This window comes from Alosa pseudoharengus, unplaced genomic scaffold (genome assembly GCF_046254945.1).
Source record: "Alosa pseudoharengus isolate Yale_2024_CS ecotype anadromous, Long Island Sound unplaced genomic scaffold, YU_APseudo_1.1 YU_APseudo_1.1_scf_28, whole genome shotgun sequence".
In the NCBI taxonomy this organism is placed as follows: Eukaryota; Metazoa; Chordata; class Actinopteri; order Clupeiformes; family Clupeidae; genus Alosa; species Alosa pseudoharengus.
The window spans coordinates 1417327-1439985 of NW_027468709.1; the positions used below are offsets into that span (position 1 = coordinate 1417327).

The following is a 22659-nucleotide window of genomic DNA, read 5'->3' on the forward strand; positions in this document are numbered from 1 at the left end:
TCCTCCCGCCCCTTTGGCGGCCCTCAGTTCAATGTTGGGTTCCTGAATTGGCCCTCACCAATCAAAACTTTGAGAACCCCTGGTTTAAACCAAAACGAGGCTACAGGGTACACTTACTATATAATTAATGCCACCTACAGGTGAATGCATAGAACATAACAATCCTATGGTTTGTGTACCCTATAGCCTCGTTTTAGCCACCAATGGCCACCATGTGAATAAGGCGAATTGAGAGTGTTCTTGATTGAGATTGAGTTTTCCTGATGAACAAAAATATATTTTAGTACCATCCCTGACCATTGCTGATTAGCCATTGCTGTTCTTTTCTACTGCAGCAATATTGTAGAAAGGCTTTAAAGGAGAATTCCGGTGTGATATTGACCTAAAGTGTGTTGAAACATGATACCGAGTGTGAACGTATGTCTCATAGCCCATCTCGGCTTGTCCCCTGCACTCCAAAATCTGGCGCTAGTTAGCCGATGCTACCAACAGCTTTTTCAGTTGTGGTGCTTCGGCATCGGGCTAGCCATGCAAATAAATCACTGTTTTACACCACTTACGAGGCTCAATGTATCTCCACACTTCATTGGTAGACTACCGAAGTCCCTGACATTTAAAACGAGACATTGAGAACTTTTAAAAAGCACTGGTAGTTTACTTACAAGACGATTTATACAGACAGTATCTTCACGAAGTTTAGCGTTTGCAGCCATCTTGAATTTAGTCACGATAAGTAGAGCGACGAGTAAGAATGAACAGGTATGATAAGGGATCAGATTCCAAAAATAATTCCGTGGAAATGCATGGATTCCAGTTGCTGCTACTGGAAGAAACTGGAATCCATGCATTTCCACTGAATTATTTTAACAGCAGATTATATAAGGTTGACAAGAGGTTGCGATATGGTGAAGGACAGGTCGTGTTGCGCTATGAAAGAACATGCGTAGCCTACTTTCTAAAAGTAAAAACGGTCAGCCATAGATAAACTTAGCCTACCTCTGTCGTGGTGGCTAGTTGCACCAGGTAGGGAAGATGTCCTGAAGTGCACGAATGTTAACCTTATGGCGGTCTTCTGATTGGTGGCGTGCTAAAACGTTTTCCTATTGCATCCATAAACAATTGTCTTGCAGCGAACCGCGCAAAAGCAAACCCCTGGCACTTTAATTTCTTTACACCATGGCTTGTTAGTTCTCCTCAGTTTCCAACAGCTGCCCATCTCCATTTATTTTTTAACTTTTGACACCTGCCTTCCTTTAGCAACAACGCATCCATGACAGCTAGTGGCCTTGCCAAATAGACGCACACAAATCATGACGCTAATATGCCAGGTTCTGGTAGGCCTACTGGTTATGGTTTTGTGCTATAAATTAATAATATTTTATAGAAAAGTTTTAAGTTGACTATTTTAATTGCATGGTTATTTTTTGTCAACATACACTGACAACCTACTGTCGTTAAAAGTGAGGCCTAAGCAAAATAGGCTAAGGCTGTCTGTGCGTCACAAACACGACTGACCCCCTTACTCGACAGTTCGCGATGATGACAATATTATTATTATTTTATGTTGACACGCCCAGTCAAAACCTTCCGTCGCAAATTGTGAAAAACATTGTTGTCATAACAGACGGGATAATAAATTGCATAGGCTACGGTTTATATTGCGTCGCTTTACACATAATGTTAGTTGCATTGATTAAAAACTGTAACAATAATAGTAGCCTACGGGTGGCATAGCAGGCTATCTGTTCAAGTCATAGGTGACATCCAAAATGAATGACCTCCCCTGACAAGAGTTCGCGATAGTAAGAAATTGTCTACATTGATGCACGGAAAGAACACAGCCTACGCTTCTCATATCCAAAAAAGTTAAACGGATTGGCCAACCTCATCAGCTGTCTCGATTGTGTCACTATAATCCAACTTTTAGACCGTTATAGTCCTCCATACGTGTTCTTTTTTTTTAAGCAAACGCTTGAGACAAGTGTGTAGCTACAACATAAACAAAGCGAAACTCATGGCTGACGTAGGCTATCTTCTTGAGCGGTCACTGATTGAGACACAGAACGTTCTCAAGAACACTATTCGGTCTTTAAACATTTACCTAATATTTGTAGTTGCCTTAAAAAAGGAAAAGCAAAGGTGACAGTCCCCCCCCCCCTCCTATTTTTTTTTCTCATCGGATCTGCATCGATCTCAAATATGACATTTCTAAAATCAAATTGACGGAAATCCGTCCTACGACGGAGAACTTTAATCCTTGTGTAAGTGCGGTACTCAGAGCCTCTGGCTAGACCTGCCCATTGGGAGGTTTATCTTCTGTTACTACAATTAAATGAAATGTGAGTCCCAAGCCGCTGCAGAGCGTTTAAGGCATCAATGAGGGGCTTGGGGAGGGCAATCATTCATTGTTACCTTGTATTTTAATATGTGAGTTTGTAAAGTTATGTACAGTAGGGCTATTCATTTAAATTTGGTTTGAATGTTTGAGGATGGCCCTACATTTTCTCAATGGACAAGCCTCCATATGTACTTTTTAGTGTAATTTCACTTTTTCAGCCAAGTATACACATGGGAATACATATTGTTGAATACATTTTCAGAAATACTGTATCAATAATTCATATTCATAAGTAAACAACACAAAAACAAAAACAGACATGTACAAGTTTGTTACAGACATGGTACAAGTTTGATTTTGGACATCTGACTTCTTTAAGTACTGTAATATTTGTAATACAATAAATTGTAACAAATAATAATAAAGAAATAATAATAAATGTAACATAATAATTTGTATAATATATCTAAATTAATTTACCTGGAAAAATGTTCATTTTCTACTGGCAGACTGTCATTGTCAAAACATGTTGCTGCTGTTCCAAGAAAAAAAATGTTACATTATTTAATCATTATCTTTGCACAATAAAACCCATGTGTTATGTAATAAGAATGTGTAAGTGATATCAAACCACAGTTTTTAACTGTAAAGTGATTTTCTCACTTTTATATTTTCATTAGAAACAACAGATTTTGTCTGAGTGATACTATGCTGTGAAAACAGTAAATAAGACCACAGTTTATTCATTAATGTTATTGTTATTATTATTATGGAGTCAGATAGCTGCCTTTATTATGTGAGCGCATAAATAATGAAAACAAGCGCAGATTCAGGAATCGAGAACGTAAATACAGAAACTGAGGGGTGAAACATAAGCTTGTGGTGAATAAAACTGTTATCACAACTGTAACAATTATGATTGAGAGCACAGAAATGACGTTCGCATCGGGCCGCTCACGACTCTGTCTTCTGCTCGCTCTCGCTTTCAAAACTTCTACGCTCTCGGTGTAATTTTTCCAACCTGAAACACGTCATGGATTAAGGCTCGATCAGACGAAGCCGCCAAACAGGAAGCAAAGTGATATCTCAGCAAGGCTTTGGCGTATCAACACCAAACACAGTACATGGTCTCAGGACCCAATTAGGAGGATGCTCAATAAATGTGATGACTTTTGACCAATAGGTGGCGCTATAATTACCAAAATTACGTTTTAGCCTGTAACGGGTCATAGGCGGGTCAATATAGGGTTCATTGTCAAAAAAATTGATACAAAAGGTTTTTTTATGGATTCTGGTACTGTTGGACATGCTAAATAACATACTAAAAATCTAGTAAAATCTGACCTTGGGAAAGGGGTCATTTTCAAAATGGCCGCCAAAATGGCTGTCAACAGGTTAGAATGGCTATATCTCAATTACTATTCAGCCTACAGGGGTGAAATTGATATCAAATGATGGTCAAATTAAACAAGAATAGGATTTTAAATGTTACAATTGAAAATGTTTCAATGCTCTACCTTTTTAAGCCATAAATTAAAATCAATGTGTTTTAATACAGAACAAATGCAATACAGGATTATTAACCATCTCCATGGCATGGAGGAAGATAAGACACGTCTTAACTGGTGTTCTCATCTAGAGGTTATATGCTTTTAGAAAATATATTGTTTGGGGTGTTTAATCTGTTTTGCCTGGACAATATAGGCTAAAACGTATCCCCTACACTAGATTCGCCTATACATAATAGAGGGCAATGCATTGTTCATTGCATGGAGGAAGATGGGACATGTCTTAACTGGTGTTATATCTCATCTGCAGGTTATATGCTTTCAGAAAATATGTAGTTTAGGGTGTTTGATTTGTTTTCCCTGGACTGTACATGCCAAAATGTATCTGCTTTAAACTAGATTCACCAATACAGAATAGAGGGCAATGTATTGTTCATGGCATGGAGGAAGATGGGACATGTCTTAACTGGTGTTATATCTCATCTGCAGGTTAAATGCTTTCAGAAAATATATAGTTTAGGATGTTTAATCTGTTTTCCCTGGACAAAAGAGGCCAACATGTATCCGCTTTACACTAGATTCGCCTATACAGAATAGAGGGCAATGTATTGTGCATTCATGGAGGAAGATGGGACATGTTTTAAATGGTTTTATATCTTATCTATAGATTATATGCTTTCAGAAAATATATATTTTAGGGTGTTTAATTTGTTTTCCCTGGACTGTACATGCCAACATATATCCCCTTTACACTAGATTCGCCTATACAGAATAGAGTATGTATTATGCTTGGTGTGGAGGAAGATGGAAATGTTATTTGGTTGATTAATGTTATATTTCATGTACAGGGTATATGCTTTTACAATATGTAGAGTAGAGTTTGCGAGTAAGTGGCTGTTTTATGACTTTAATGAACCATGACCCATGTACTGTAGGCATGCATTGTATATTTGTGTAGATCAATAATTGTTGGCATCTATCATTAGGGGGGAGCTAATTAAACTGAATCTTAAACGATATGCATAAGTAGATCAGAAATAATTATTATATCATTATTCATCATCCTCTGACTCCTCTGAAAGGAACTTGTGTGGATTGTCACATTGTTCATTTTGACACGTTCCACAGGCAGCAGTGCAAGGTAATCCATATCTTCTACACGAACAGCGGAGTGTCTTGGAGAAATGCACACAATTAAGAACAGTTGACTGTCTCTGTACTTGGATCTAACATGAAAGAGTATTTGATTGAGGTTGATTCCATTCCATTCGGTAATCAGTATCTGAAAGCTAAACTGAGGGAGCTGTACGGGAATGACATGTTTCACAGAAGGGAAAGGTTTTGAAGGCATGGTGACACTGAGAGAGAAAACATCATGCATCCTCAGGTCCTACTATAAGAACACTAAAATAGGTGATGAAGAGTCATCAGTGACCTCTTAATCTGATAAAAAAAAAAAACTTTCCTAGGCTGAATAATGCGTCAGATATAGCCAAAATTAGCTTCCGATGTCAGTTTGGTTCTGGCTCAGTAGCTAGCGCTATATCAGTAGGGAATTTATACAAATAAGATGGCCGGTGGCCATCTTGGACGCCATCTTGAAAATTCTAAGTCTTTGAAAATGATGATCTGATACTTTAGTGTGACATATATGACTCAGTGACCGCTAAATCTGATTAAACATGAAAAACACTTTCCTAGGCTGAATAATGCTTCATAGACAGGTTGCTATGCTAGTTGTCAGTTTGGTTCTGGCTCAGTAGCTAGCGCTATATCAGTAGGGAATTTATACAAATAAGATGGCCGGTGGCCATCTTGGACGCCATCTTGAAAATTCTAAGTCTTTGAAAATGATGATCTGATACTTTAGTGTGACATATATGACTCAGTGACCGCTAAATCTGATTAAACATGAAAAACACTTTCCTAGGCTGAATAATGCTTCATAGACAGGTTGCTATGCTAGTTGTCAGTTTGGTTCTGGCTCAGTAGCTAGCACTATATCAGTAGGGAATTTATACAAATAAGATGGCCGGTGGCCATCTTGGACGCCATCTTGAAAATTCTAAGTCTTTGAAAATGATGATCTGATACTTTAGTGTGACATATATGACTCAGTGACCGCTAAATCTGATTAAACATGAAAAACACTTTCCTAGGCTGAATAATGCTTCATAGCCAAAATTAGCTTCTGGTGGCCATCTTGGATGCCATCTTGAAAATGACAAGTCTTTGAAAATGATGAACTGATACTTTAGTCTGACGTATATGAATCAGTGACCTCTAAATCTGATTAAACACAAAAAACACTTTCCTAAGCTGAATAATGTGTCAGATATAGCCAAAATTAGCTTCTGGTGGCCATCTTGGACGCCATCTTGAAAATTCTAAGTCTTTGAAAATTATGAACTGATACTTTAGTGTGACATATATGAATCAGTTACCTCTAAATCTGATTAAACACGAAAAACACTTTCCTAGGCTGATTAATGCTTCAGATATCCCAAATTAGCTTCTGGTGGCCATCTTGGACACCATCTTGAAAATGACCCCTTTACTGGGGTCAGATTTTAATAGATTTTTAATATGTTATTAAGTACATCTGAAGGTATCATAATCAGTTGAAAAATCTTTTGTATCAATTTTTTTTAGGTTAGGTTGACCCGCCTATCATGTGTTTGGAATTAAAACATATTAGTGATGTCTGTTAATACCTTAAGAGGTCCTTATGGTGCGTTCATGGCACTTCGGAATGACAAGGACCGCCCCCGTGGCTACTTTATTTTTCCGACAGCAAGTGTTCATGTGCTTTGCCGTCGGAATGTGTGACAAACACGGATGCCACAACAAAGGTTAAAACATACACTCACTAATCCTAAATAAACAACTGTATTTGCTTAAAATATAGTGTAAGACGCTTGTGAAAGAAAGATATGCAGCTTTCAAGTGACAAAAACGGCAAATTCCCAAGTTCACATTAAAACTGTTGGACATGAAAGGCCACATGGACTACAGTACAAACGAACTACAACGTGACGACAAAAGTGATGACGAGCCCCTAACTGGGCAACTCTTAGCAAAATCTAGCCCCAGTTTCCGACCTCTGACTCATACATTACGTGACGTGAATGATGCGAAATTATGATGTTTTCACTGGGAAAAAGGTTTTTCCGAAGCCCATGAACGCTAGGTTAGGCCGACACATGCCAACTTGGTATAAGGACTTGTTACCTGATTGTGAGGACACACTAGGAAATTGGCATCATAGGAAATTGGCATCATTTGGCCTCTATAGGGGGCGCAATTTTTTTTTTTTGTAGGGTGGTAGCGGAAGACTGTCTGTGATTGGCCAATATCGCCCTACTCTGTCTGTGATTGGCTGGGATATGCATGAGAATACGCCCTACTCTGTCTGTGATTGGCTGGGGTTATGCATGATTGACTGCCTCTCTGGCTAAATCGGACGAGAACGTTAAAAAATCAAAAGACAAAACTGATGGGCTTCTATCACTAGTATCAGCCATTGGGAATTAAAAAAATATCCCACCTAAATGTCTGACTATGGCATGTTTTAAGCCTGCAGCAAATATACAGTCGTAAACTCCTGTTAATAAATTATGTCAGTTCAATTTTATATTACCCTGATAACCTAGTTACCTTAATGCTATCCCTGCTATCTAGCACTACAGGTTGCTATGCTAGTTGTCAGTTTGGTTCTGGCTCAGTAGCTAGCGCTATATCAGTAGGGAATTTATACAAATAAGTTGGGGGGAAACCCCCCAAACCCCCTTAAATACCGTAACACTTATTCATCATGTTGACAACATAGACTGTAAACAAGCTATTTTACAGTATTTGGTTGACAACTTCAACCCTAACCTTAATCAATGCAATCCTTGTTAGCTACAGGTTATGCTAGTTGTCAGTTAGACTCTGGCTCACGAAGTTTAGATAGCAGTACTACTACCCATAGATATATATATATATAGAACACCTATCAGTAGGGCATTTAACAAAATAAGTTGGGGGGTAACCCCCCAAACCCCCCTAATACAAAAAAACTATTTTACAGTCTTTGACAACTTCAACTATCAGTTGCGTTAAAATTGTCTCAACGTCCACCACCAGAATGATGATTTGATTACTACCCATCTCCATAGAAACGGACGCGGTAGTAGCCTTCTAGCCTCAGCTGGCCAATCACAGGGCGAGTAGGGCGGGACTCTTCCCCTACCACCCTACAAAAAAAAAATGTGCATAGGGGGCGCTGCAATACAGGAAATGAGCTCTTATCTCAGCAACGCTTTGATGTATGATATCCAAACTTGATACAGGGACTTAATAGCTGATTGTGAGGACATGCAAGGAAATTGGTACTTTTTGGCCTCTAGGGTTGCTGTAATAAAGGAAGTGAGCTCGTATCTCAGCATCGGTTTGATGTATGAAGTCCAAACTTAATACAGGGACAAAGTAGCTGATTGTGAGGACATGCAAGGAAAGTGGTCTCATTTGATCTCTAGGGGTGCTGTAATAAAGAAAGTGAGCTCACATCTCAGCAACTCTGGTGTATGAAGTCCAAACTTGGTAGAATGACATGGTAGCTGATTGTGAGAATGCACAAGGACATTGGTGTAATTTGGCCTCTAGGGGCACTGTAACAAAGTAAATGAGCTTATTTCTTAGCCATTCTTTATCCAATTGCCATCAAACTTGCTGTGACTGCTTGCTCATGCCATGGCAACACCATTCCTGCTAGCACTCTGCTAGGCCCCCACATTGCTGCTTGCAGCTATATTTATTATTCCTCTGCCATAGGAGTCTATGGCAGCCCATAGAACCATCAAAAAGTAAAAGTAAAAAGTTGTACAATTTGGCACACTGAATGGGGACAGCCCCGTGATTAATTTCACCAAGTTTCATGCCGGCACCTCGAGTGCTCTAGCGACACCAACAGGGCAAAGTTAGACGTGCGTTCATGAACGTAACTTTTGACCCATTGACCCGATTGTCAAAAATGAGGTATCGTTGGAATCCTTGGACCAAGCCGAGTTCAACGCATCATGACGTCAATTTCCGCTATTCTGGATTTTCCACCATATTGGATTTTAGCGAAAGTGAAACTAAATTTTCACAGGTCACAATTTTTTTCCAATTGACACCAAACTTGTCACACATAATCTTCATCTAAGCCTCAAAAAAGTTATCCCTTATTTGTCTTCAAAACTAAAACCGTTCGTCCGTAACAGCCAATCAAAATTGGCAGCAAATCCGCCACACAGGAAGTGAACTCATATCTCGGCAAATCTTTCACGTATCAACACCATACTTAGTACATAGGTACAGGACCCAATTAGGAAGAGGCTCAAGAAATTTGGTGACCTTAGACCAAGTATGTGGCGCTAAAATCATAGGAAGTAGGCTCATATCTCAGCAACACTTTCACCTATTGAAACCAAACTTGTTACATGGACTAAACATCCAGTTAGAAGGAGGCTTAAGAAATTTGGTGACCTTAGACCACTATGTGGCGCTATAATCACAGAAAGTGGGCTCATATTCCACCAATGCTTTCACGTATCAAAACCAAACTTAGTATTATGGACTTGGGACCTTATCCTGAGGACACACAATAAATTTGGTGACCTTCAACCACTAGAGGCGCACAAGAGTAACAGAAGATTAGCTCATATCTCAGCAATGCTTTCACGTATCGAAACCAAACTTGGTTCATGAACTAGGGACCACATCCTGGAGACGCACAATATATAAAGTGACCTTTGACCACTAGGGGCGCTATCATTTTCAACACTTTCTTGTATCGACACCAAACTTGGTACGTGGTCTCGGGACCACATTCTGAAGATGCACAAGAAATGTATTGACCTTTGACCACTAGGGGCGCTATAATTAGCACCACTTTCTCCTATCAACACCAAACTTGGTCGTGGACTGGGGACCACATCCTGAAGATGCACAATATATGTAGTGATCTTTGACCACTAGGGGCGCTATAATTTGTAACACTTTCTTGTAGGGGTGTAACGGTACATGTATTCGTATTGAACCGAAATGGTACGGGTGTCACGGTTTGGTGCATGAATTTACACGGAGAATACACAGTATAAAAATGAATAAAACTTGTGCTTGAATTAATTAATGCAATGCGGAACTACTGTTCGATACGCAAGTTCATTAGGGACACCTAATCTGTAGTCCCGCTTTAGCTCTGTGAAGGGGGCAGATGAATTCCCGGAAGTTGAACCACCCATGGAGCTGTGGTTATCAACTCTCTGCTAACCCCATAGAACGCCCATTCATTTAGGATTTTTTTGAAATCCCATAACTTCATATAACATATATCCTGTGCCGACATTGTAGTTTCTGTATAGCTACATAAACAATAGAAGGCAAAACAGGCTCAACGACCTTGTATGTAACATTGGGTTCCCGTAAGAATAATAGTTAGCATGTCCGGTTGTAGGGAAGCTAACTTTTGACGTAATTTGACGCAATTATGCCTGCGTTTTTCTGTCGCACAGTAGGGAGATAACCATATTGTTTGGATAAGAAGTCCAGCCAGCACGGAAACTCATGAACAAATCTATGTAGCCTACAATACCATTGTATGTTAAGGTAAAGCATTACATAGAGGCAAGTAAACCTAATAAAAACGGCACTAACGTTAATCATTACAGAGGTTTTCGATGGATTGACAGTAGGTCGGAAAAGTTGAAAGAAGATTAGGCTATAACTTTTTTGTTTTGTTTTACCATGACTGTGTTTGAAGATGATCATGTCTGGTAGTTTCAACATGAACACGACTTGATATCACTTGTGAGGATGATATTAATAATAATAATACATAAATTAATGTTTAACTTTGATGACTTTGAAGGCGAAGGAAGTGTGAGAAGAATTTCTGCGTGAACCATCTATCAGATGAGTTACAAGATTTAGTTTGATGGCTAACGTCACGAAGTTAAGTGCCAGTCTGCGCAGTACGATGGGAAGCTAACTGAAAAAAACTTTTTTTACTGTCTATGGTGCCTTCCCATTGAAAATGACGGAGTCAGTTCGTCCATTTCTTTTACTGTCTATGTGACAGCCGAGGTCCACCTACGTAGGTCACAGTTTTTTGTCAGGTCGACGTCGAGTAGGCCTAGCAGCAGCACTAAGGATGGGTATGGCGAGTGGTGGCGACCCACAAGAGAGGTCTCTTTAAGATCGCAAGTTTGGGAAAACTTTGGTTTCCCAGTCAGTTACAGTAGTACAGGAGAGAGAGTGGTGGATAAGACTGTGTCGGCATTGTTTCATCAGTTGTCGGGTATGTGAGTGGAAATACATTGAACATGCTAACGCACATACGACTCCATCACCCAGATGTAGGTCTACCAATCACTCGACAAAAAACGTCTCCCTGCATTTCTTACCAGCCTTTAGATACATATACATACAAATAGGGCCAAAACCAAAACGCTTAAAATGATTTTGTAATGATGGAAAGAGGTGTAAACCGTGTGGTGATCACCTTTATGTTAGGGTAACTTGTGTTGACCCTTCCATATACAACCAAACACGGATGTTGAAAGTCTCACCTAAGTGGATTTTAAAAAAAATCATTATTCTATGTAATTTACACTTTCATAAATAAGAGATGCTGTAGGCCTATTTTCAGTTTTATACTGTAGCTGATTGTGTTATTTTGTTTACAAGTTACAGATTGAGTCTGTAGATGATGTGGGGTACTTGTTTACTGTTTACATCTGCACACTTCAGGCTGTTCCAGCTAGCTCAGGGGAGCGATTTTATCACTAGGCCCTACAGCCTGAGACATTCACAATAAAAAAAATTGCCTTCTGCATTTCTGATTTTCTTGAATTTCCCCTGGGGATCAATAAAGTATCTATCTATCTATCTATCTATCTATCTATTTGCTTTTCCCTCCATTGTACCGAACTGTGATGTCTGAACCGAGGTATGAACCGAACCGTGACTTCTGTGTACCGTTACACCCCTACTTTCTTGTATCGACACGAAACTTGGTGCGTAAACTCGGGACCACATCCTGAAGACGCACAATAAATTTAGTGACCTTTGGCCACTAGGGGCGCTGGGTGTCAACTACAACTTCAAAATAAAATCAACTCAATTTATAAAGTAAGATGAACTTTTCATCATAAACTTCTGAAAGTGAGTGAATGCAAAAAACTTACTAAGTTGAACAATTTTGAGTTGTCATTTTTACAGTGTATCTGACTCCATATATTATTATTATTTATTTCTACAAGTGCTTCACAACATGGCTTTAGGTTATAATAGGTTGTAAATATAGATAGGCCTAATACAGGCTAGATCCATACATGTTGTCTTAAACATATGACTGAAATTCTGAAATCATTCTGAAAATGTCCATTTTTTCACCCTTACTTAATGTCCTCTTAAAATATCCCTGATTGTTGTTTTCATGTTATATTTAAATGTGTGAAAATCTGTCATAATTCAAATTTAGAACAACAGTATTTCAAAGATTTATTTACCATCTTCCCCTTCTGTCCAGCCTTCAGCTTGTGTCGTGGTAGCTGGCTCCATTGTGTTACTTTGAATAATCCCTGTAAGAGCAGTTAGATGATGGTGAGGTGAACAGCTGTGGTCGTTGTACAGTACTCACTTGTCATCATTAACCTTACTTACCAGCATGGATCCTTTTCTGACAGGTTGGGCAGGCATAGCCCTCGAAGTCTGCTTGGCATTCGGGGCACCACATTCTACTAAAATGGAAAATAAATAACATGAATATAGAACGTGTTGACCAAACCAATGAAACCTAATAACATAAAATTACATTCATAGGCTATTTTTCTAATAGCCTAACTCTTAACTGTGATACTACTTATCTTATCAAATTAACTTTTCAAAAATAAGAAATCTTACATTGAATTTAAATTGAACAAATGTTCCTACAAGCGTAAAGGTTTTCACAGAATTCACACATTGTTTCCTTTTACATTTGTTGAGTGTCAAGTAAGGTTTTTGCACCACTAGGTTAATGGTTTCAATAGAGAAGGCTGACTAGGTTGCGAGTCAGGCATTTTCTTTGCGGTTGGGATATAGGAGGCAAAGTGAAACCCACGAGGGGTGCTGGTTTCGTTCCTATCAGAGAGCAATTGCAATATTAAACGGGCGATAGAATGAATGAACTGAACAGCATTTCTTGGACTGGCCTGAGTTGCATACCTTCTAAGATGTTTCACAATCCCAGTTACAGAATAAGACGGTCTGCTTGAGCAGAACATCCACATGAATAATGAATTACCTTGCAGGCAATGACCACTTACTTCAAGATCTGCTTACGTTATGATCCAAAGACAGTTTTGCTTACTGTAGCAATAGCTCCATGGCAATACAAATTGAGTCATGCATGATTGAGCCAGAACTGGAGAAGGAGTCAGATACTGAAGAAGAACTAGACCCTCAAAGAATGGAATTAAATGTTTCTGACTGTCAAGTATTATTCTTTTGTAGGCCTACGTTTTCTCTACTGGAACTTCAGCCTATAGACACAAAGCATAACCCTCAAACACTCACTACCAGTAGACTAGAACTGTCATGAAAAAAAAACATAACCTCCCCCCCCCCATTAAATAAATAAATGCTGTCCAACAACATGTCTCATAAATGAGGTAATGAATTGGGTGCTGTTTCAAACTTCAGCATCAACTTATTCAGCCAAGACTAAAGTAAGATTATAGAGCGCTCTGCTCTAAGATCTTTGGGTATACTCTCTTTTAGCAGTTCATACTATGTACTATGTACATGTACTAATACATGTGTTATATTTAGCTCGGCTCCGGCCAGCATTCATAAAAGTGATCTCATATGGAGATGGAGGGAATATGAGACTCTGCAAGCATCTTATACAATCACTATGTGTAATTAGGTCCTTAAAGGATAATTCCGGTATTTAGCACTTTGAGTCCCTTGCAGACAATGCAGACAGATATAAATGGCCTAGTCTAGGGGTGGGCGTAAGTACACCCTTGTGGAGTAAGGCTTCTGCAGGAGAAAAGAGGAAAATGGTAGTGGAGGAAATGCATAGACAGGAGGAGGCTGTAAGATGTACTAAGGCAGTGTCGCAGGCAAAACAAGGGCAGTGGGTGAACTGGGAAGGGGTGGAAAAAAGACGGGTTAAATGGAAAGATCTATGGGCCATGGAAGCTGGTAGGATCAGATTTATGTTAGGTGCTACATACGATGTGCTCCCTCCCATCTCCCAAGAATTTAAGTCAATGGTTTGGTGAGGATGATAAATGCATACTTTGCTCGTGTGTGGGCAGTCTCCACCATATCATATCAGGGTGCAAGGTAAGTCTCACCCAGGGGCGTGGCGTCATAACCAGGTATTGAAATGTGTGGCAGCGGCAATAGAGGATAAAAGGAGAGAAGTCAATTCATTAGCAGCTAGTAAAGGGGTAAGGCAAATACATTTTGTACGTCAGGGGGATAAACCTTGTTCCGCGAAGGCCAGGTGTAAAACCGGCCAGTTGAAAAATGGGGTGGGCTGGGAAATGAAGGTTGATCTTGGCCAGCAGATGGCGGTACCTCCACATATGTGAGTACTAAACTACGACCCGACGTAATTCTATGGTCGGATTCAGAGAAGATAGTTAAGGGGCAGCTGTGGCCTACTGGTTAGCACTTCGGACCTGTAACCGGAGGGTTGCCAGTTCGAACCCTGACCAGTAGGCGGGGCTGAAATGCCCTTGAGCAAGGCACCTAACCCCTCACTGCTCCCCGAGCGCCGCTGTTGATGCAGGCAGCTCACTGCGCCGGGATTAGTGTGTGCTTCACCTCACTGTGTGTACACTGTGTGCTGTGTGTGTTTCACTAATTCACGGATTGGGATAAATGCAGAGACCAAATTTCCCTCACGGGATCAAAAGAGTATATATACTTATACTATACTTAGTTTACTTCATTGAACTCACTGTTCCTTGGGAAGACAGAGTGGAAGAGGCCAATGAGCTGAAGAGAGCTAAATACACTGAAATAGCAGAGGAGGCAGCCAAGCAAGGTTGGAGTGCAAGATTAAAGCCTATTGAAATCGGTGCACGTGGGTTTGTGGCCAGATCTGCTATTGGCTTGCTGTCTGAATTGGGCATTTGTGGTCGAAGTCTAAGGCTGGTGGTTAGTAACATGTCTTTAGCAGCAGAATGGGCAAGCGAATGGTTGTGGGTAAGGAGAAGTTACCTTTCCTGGGGCGCAAGCTAAGGTAAGTTAACTGGCTCATTTGTTTCGTGTTTGTGATGGACTGTGCCTAGGTTGATGGTACTTGGCTAAGGTTTTTTATGGTTATGGTTCAGTCCAGGCGCGCCTGCAGGTGTACGTCCGTACGCACTGTGCGTACCATCAGGCTACTCAACAGCAAGAGGAAATTTCCCTTGTGTGTGCATTCACACCAAATTGGCCCACCATACCTTCCCAACTATGGACCGTATCCCATTAGCTGCATGCCATCAGGCTGCAATTTACAATTTTCTATTACATAAAGTTAGTGAACACGTTGTCAAAATTAACGCGCACACATTTTGTTTGAGCAGGAGAGAGAGAATACGCACGCAGGCACGCAACTAGGCAACTTGTTGTTTTCTTTTACTCGGCTATCTATATATGGTTATCAGCACACAATGTTGAGCTAATTCACTAACTCAATACTCCATCGATGGATATCATATTTAAATAAGTTTAAACAACAAAAACAGAAAGGATGGATGCAGCACAGCTAGGAGTTATTCCAGATGGGCAAGAACAGGCAATTGCTTGTCAGAACCTTAGACTGCATTAGACAGCTGTTTAAAACCAGACGTCACGGTAAGCTAGAACAAAACTAAAGGTAACTTTAGCCTGTATAGGACTGTATCAAGTTGTCCAAATGAATAGGTCATTGTATACGTTGTTGTATTATTGCATGTGAATGTTGCTGTGCTATGTAGGCTACTATTTTGCTGACCAATGCACGGACCTAAAACCGGGAAACGGACAAATATTGTCCACGCGTGAATTTTTTTTTTTTATGATGGGTGTGCGTACCATACCATTAATTCCTGCAGGCGCCCCTGGTTCAGTCCGCATCAACGGGACGGACCAACCTAGCCAACTTAGACCATGCCTAGGTTGGTTAAGGGTATTTCAATGTTTGTTGTGGTTATATGGTGGCAGCATGGGGCATAAGCTAACTGGCTAATTTGTTTTGAGTTTGTGATGGGCTGTGCCTGGGTTGATGGCGGTTGGCTAGCGTTTGTTATGGTTATGGTTCAGTCCGCATCAACGGGACGGACCAACCTAGCCAACCTAGACCATGCCCAGTTTGGTTAAGGGTATTTGTTTATTGTGGTAATGTGGTGGCAACATGGGGCGTAAGCTAACTGGCTAATTTGTTTTGTGTTTGCGATGGGGCCTAAGCTAACTGGCTAAGCTAACTGGCTAATTTGTTTTGTGTTTGTGATGGGCTGTGCCTAGGTTGATGGTTGGTTGGCCAGGGTTTTTATGGCTAAGGTTCAGTCCACATCAACGGGACGGACCAACCTAGCCAACCTTGACCATGCCTGGGCTGGTTAAGAGTATTTTGGGTATTGGATATTTCAATGTGGTAATATGGTGGCAGCATGGAGGGGAGTGTCTCCAGGACGCTGGTTTCACTGTTAAGCCTTCATGAGGTGTTGTGGGCCTAACTTAACGAAACATCAGTGAATGAGGTTGCCCACTTGATAACCCCAATGACATGCCGCATACTATATACTGCAATTTACAAAAGATTCACTGAACAAAAATGCTGATGTGGTACATAAAAATGTAGCTAAAAATGTGGAGAATGCAATGCAATCAAGCATTTTGGACGATATATTGTCACAAGCTGGCAGTATAGGCAACAGGCCGATGTGCGTTTTATTTGGAGACTGTTTTGCGAGACAGAGACTGAGTTTGCTGCTGATATTCTGGGGATAGGCTACAACATAGCCAATGTACGACTTTAGCCTTTTAATATATTTGCTGCATTGGATCAGTCTTCCTAGAACAGGCAAGGGCTTTCTAGCCTCACGTCAGCAGCGCTGCATCACCCATATAGCCTACATTAAAACAACCAGCGGATGGTGGGCGGGTGCCGTTTCGAAAATTGGTCAAAAAACTTTGATGCTGATGGATGGCTGATGGATGATAAGTTTTGCTATGCAGTTATGGTTGAAATAATAGCCCATCAGCGCATCTCTAGTGTGTGCCTATTCTCGCTCAGAGGGGAGGGAGAGGCTGAGGGTCGATCCAGCATGGATTCTAAACTCTGTGGTGGATAGGATCTACAATTAGGTGTTAACAATACTACTACGCTAGGTCGAAGTACTCCCAAGTGCTATTGCGCCACACATTGTAGTTCTCCGGTTTATTCGCTTGGAAAATCGCCACGTTTCATGTTGCGTGGCCGTAGCATTTCTATCAACTACTCGTGCAACTGTATTTAAGTCGGTAAAACGTGGATGTTTTTGATTACTTCTACGCTTAGTTGCCGTCAAAGCCCGCTAGCATAGCAACATGCTAACACAGTCCAGCCGCGCACCAGAGCGTTTGAGTACGGACACGGGAGAGGTATGACTCAACTCGTGAAAGTTAAGGTAAGAACATATATTACTACTGACATTGGGTGGCGTGTTCCTTTAAGCACAAAATCATGTTCCCATTTACCCATGTATAGCCCTGCATAGGAGGGACTGTAGCAAGCTCCCATTGCACATCCTTTAGCTTGCTTGAAAAGGCGGTCTTGAAAAATAAAGATATTATTATTTAGTGTCCATTTTGTTAATTTTAAAAGAAAATGTGCAGGAGGAGTTTCTGTTTGTAGCTGGTCTTGTAGAAAAAACTCCAGTGCTGCTAGCCCTTCTTCATGTACAATTGAGGTGTAAAGTGAGGCCAACTCTTAACATGCCTCAAATCTGACGGTACCGATCCACTTGCACGACCCGACATACGCATGGTGTCGCGCTGCCTCCCCTCGTTCACGGTACCGATCCACTTGCACGACACTTCTTTTTGTCGTGTCGCATTCCACTCTAGTCCTATGGGTGACGTCAAGCGACTTTAACGCGCCCGCAAAGCATTCCGGGAAGGCAGCGCTGCATTTGAAATAATGTCGCGCGTCAAAAAGCTGGCCGATGCCCAGCTTTATGCAAATGAATCCATTGAACGCGAGGCGACTCTCCAATGAAAGGAGACTAATTTCGGATGAAAATCACGGTGGTTATGTCGCTATTTTTCACACTTGCAGACTGCTGTTCATTTCCCCTTTGACTTGTCAGATACATAATCTGTGAAGCCAAACATTATTATGTTTTGGTATAAACGTAGAGCCTTCCATATTTGCAAGTGCCTACCTCAGTCTGTCTCATTTGATCTGGCATTTGCTGTTGGTCTGTCGCGTCACTTGGTACAATGACAGGTTCGCTCGCGTGACGCATGCAACAGCACCTAAGCAGATTTTCTAAAATCGTAAAGTTAACTCCTTAATATCTATGAAAAAATAAAAAGTCAAGTCATTTCAAGTCATTTGTCTCAAGTCATGAATAGCAAGTCAAAGTCAAGTCGAGTCTTTTATACATGTTGATCAATCAAGTCTCACGTCTTAGAAAATGTGACTCGAGTCAAGTCATGTGACTCGAGTCCCCCATGTCTGCTGACAATAGGTGTTGTAGAAGTTCATACTTGGCCTATTTTGTAAGATGTAGCTTTAGTGTGGATCATTAAAGGGGGGTTGTGAGAGGGTCCAGGGAATTTAAACAAAACAAAAAATGTCTACCTGTTAAATAGGCTAGGCTACCGATTGACCAAAAGGGGAGCGTACCTATGTTCCCCGGGTCCTATGTTCCCCGCTCTTTGTATGGGACCGGGGAACATAGGACCCTTTTTGTAGAAAAGGGTCCTGTGTTCCCCGCCTTGTATCTGACCACGGAAATTGCATGAGATATGCTTGCGAGTGCACATTTCGTGCACAAACGGTAGCAAAGTGTATTTTTCTATCAATGTTGCTTGCCGTAGCACACTAGGTAGACCACACATACGCGCACGGTGCAATATTGACACAAGCCAAAAGGGCGTTTTTCCTACTTTCCACGTTAAGTATAGCGGAGTAAAAGAATAGATGAAGAACATTTTTTATAACATAGGCCTACAATGGTTTTACTTGTGCTTCTTTACTGAATATAACGAGTTCAAAGTTAACATTCTAACTTCGCATTGTCCACTTCAGCACTAAATTGAGGACAGCAACGTACACGAGCTGCACCTCTCACAGAAGAAACTACATGCCTTTTTAAGTTGATATTTAATTGGTTTGTTTTGTTCATTTTTCCGTTCGCTGGCACGCTGCAGGGGGGACTGCGCGTTGCTCCGAAGCCCCTTTGGTCTGACTCGTCAATAATCCAAAAATGTCCCTTTGGGTCTACAGCCCAGTATAATTTGATATCTCTTTGTTCAATAAAATTAATCCCATTTACCTGTCCCTCATCGCTCTAAGAAAGTGGTAGGTCAAGCTTTAAATTGTCAAATTTATTGAAATAATAACAAGTTCTAAATATATCCTCTTCAACAGAGTTAAAATCAGCTGGTGCTGCAGATATAATAATAAATAAATAGCCTACATAACACACATATTTCTGTTTTCCAGCAACATATTAGGAAGCATTGGCCATTATACAGCATTGTACAATATATTCAATGAAATGCCAACATGCTGCATTAAATGGATCCATAATCCAGTCATACTGAGCACTGCTGGTTGGGAAATATTTTTGAAATAAACTTTGCAGGGATGTGATGTAGGCCTACTGTTTAATACATGGGATCACGGGAGTGCCTCCCAATCAGACGTTTCAGCGATTTCGCTCAGAAATCTCAAAGGCATAATACTGTCGCGATCGAGGCGCCTGTCCTACTCAAGTTTTTTTGGTGAATGCAGTAATCTTATTTGCTAGGTGAGGTGCTTGTCTTTGCCTTGTAACTGGACATTTAACTCAAATGTATCGCTAAGATATATCAAATATATCGCTAAGATAGGCCAGCTTCGTCAAGAAATGTTCATTAGCGAACGTGCTTGCAGATTCAAACATGCGCTCTTCCTCCAGGAAGAGGCGACTCGGAGCTCAAACACGCGCGACTATGGCAAGCGATTTTAACATTTTCCCGCTAGACTGGATATGTATTGCAGATATCTGTAATTCAGTTTTGCCTAGTCAAAACGAACATTTTAGATATCCGCAATTGAATTCTTCGTATCCATAATTGTCATTTCAGATATCCACAAAGACATTCTTCCTAGGACAAATGACGCCACATTTGCCATTCATTTCTATGGGGTTTATCATTACGGATATCTACAATTCAGTTGCAGATATCCACTATGTGAATTACGGATATCTGCAACTGAATTGTAGATATCTGTAATTCCAGTTAGAGATATCTACAATTTGATTCTGACTATAGTCATAACTCCAGTTGAAGATATCTTTAATTCACTTCAATTCAAGATATCTACATGTTCCTTTTCAGATATCTTGAATTAAGTTTTGACTAGGCGAAATGACATTGTAGATATCTGTAAATGGAATTTTGACTAGTCAAAATGACGTTGTAGATATCTCAGACTGGAGTTAGGGATAGTCATAATTTGATTGTAGATATCTATTATCAAGTTATAGATATCTTGAATGAGTTTTGATTAGAGATATCTGAAATTGGAGATATCTATAACTTTCATTCTGCCTAGTCAAAATGTAATTATAGATATCTTGAATTAGAGTTTTGACTAGGCGAAATGACGTTAGAGATATCTGTATTACTATGCAAATTAGGCCCGCATCCCACTTTAGGCGGGAGAACAGCGTGTTGTTGTTCAAATCATCAAATCACATAGCACCTGTTAACTGTTAACTTTGTAATTAGCACTAATTAGTACCATGTCAGACCAGCCAGAGGGCGAAGGAGTTTTTAATCATCTTTTTAATGCTGCCGCATGCAAGACAGGAGCTGGCAGCAAGAATTGATGATTCAATGTTGCTTTGATTTTTTCGATTACAGCCAACACCATTATGAATGGAATTTCCTGTAGCCTAGATGGTGCTGGTGCATTTAGTAGCCTAGGCCTACTAATTTATGTAGGCTACGACATTACAGCCTGCATATTCTTCTTCCATTCATAGAAATAAGGAAATAAGCCCACTTTTTCTTCGATTATGTTGGGGAGGGGAAATTAGCTGACAGAATGTCTAAGTAGATGGGCTAGCCTAGAAATGACGGGCTCTGCTACGGAACTAAAGAGCAACGTCTTGCACAATAATTTGCACTAGTCATAATGACGTTTGAGATATCTTCACCTTTCATTCTGCCTAGTCAAAACTGAATTAAAGATATCTTCAATTGCCATTTAAGATGTGTGACGAGTTGAATGTTGTTTTCAATGACGTGATGACAGATATCTGTAATTCAGTTTTGCCTAGTCAAAACTAAATTACAGATATCTCTATCTGACGTTTCGACTAGTCACAATTACGTTACAGATATCTTGAATGACAATTCCAACTATCCAAAATGTAATTGCGACTAGTCGTTGTTGATATCTACAATGTTAATTCCAGATAGTCAAACTTAGTGGGTAAATGATAAAATCGCTTGCCATACGCGACAGCACTTTACCAACCCGCGCCTTGCCGTGCAGCTGCAGTCTACTTGGAAGCAGCGGGGAACATAGGACCCTTTTTTCAAAAAAGGGTCCGGGAACTAGGACCCGGGGAACATAGGACCCGAGGAACATAGGGATGACCCCGACCAAAAGTAGGGGGTATTTTGTAGCCTACAATTTTACATAGCCTAGTCCATTAACAAAAGGAACTCTTACCTGTCAGTAGAGCAACAAGTGAGATGTTGCTTCTTCGGTCATTGCTGATGACTGTTCCATGCGAGACTGTGCTCGGTACACTGTGTACTCTGTACACTCTAAATAAGTGAAAGTGAAAGTATTGGTATTTGTATGTTTTGTTGCATCATTTCTACAATAATAGTGCTGACAAGGAGCACTATTAAACAAAACATCTCATTGATACATTATGAACATACATGACAAAGTACAAGCAAAAATAGGATATGCAGAATAAATTCTAAGCAGGGGGAAGGCAAAATAAGATAAAGGAAAATAACAAAGGCAACCGTTGCAACCCAACGAGGCAACCACAAAGGAAGTCATGTGATTTCTCAGAAACAGAATAGGCTAGGCCTACTGCTTCCCTTAACCCATTGGTTCCCAAAGACTGGGTCGCGACCCACAGGTGGGTCGCAGGAGATTTTATTTGGGTCGCCAGCACAATTTATGTTGTGTAATAGGCCTAACTTATACCATTTAGCCATGCAGGAAAGCTAACAGTTTTCTATTAGGATCTAGTTTGTTAACTACAGTCACGGCCCTCTGTGCAATTTTGTATTTAGAATAGCTCTGAAACTGGGGGCGAACACGTCGCAGAGGGGACAGCGTGGACATCTCACTTGCAAAATGAAAAATTTTTGTGGGGCGCCTGCCATGGACCTCACAGTTGCAAAATTCAAGGGACATGAATCAGCCTTTTTGCACAAACATTAACAGGGCATCGAAAAGTTTGAGAACCTATGGCCTAACACAATATTGGTGGTTGGTTGCATGTTTGCTCTGAAGTGAAATGGGTCACAATGGTGTCATTTTTAAAAAGTGGGTCCCCAGAAAAAAGGTTTGGGAAACACTGCCTTAAC

The 22659-nt window shown here is 40.5% G+C and overlaps 1 protein-coding gene across 1 annotated transcript in view; it reads right to left on the minus strand.

Annotated features, from left to right (window-relative positions):
* The window catches only part of LOC143099421 (E3 ubiquitin-protein ligase rnf213-alpha-like), a 351714-nt gene extending 329848 nt beyond the window's left edge, over positions 1-21866 (minus strand). Inside the window, exons 1-4 of the mRNA XM_076262416.1 lie at positions 21779-21866; positions 12538-12614; positions 12384-12455; positions 2819-2873 (exon numbers count right to left, since the gene is read on the minus strand). Coding sequence (XP_076118531.1) covers positions 2819-2873; positions 12384-12455; positions 12538-12610 — 200 coding nt within the window. The 5' untranslated portion in view covers positions 12611-12614; positions 21779-21866. The remainder of the gene's footprint in view (positions 1-2818; positions 2874-12383; positions 12456-12537; positions 12615-21778) is intronic.
* Positions 21867-22659: the final 793 nt, after the last annotated feature.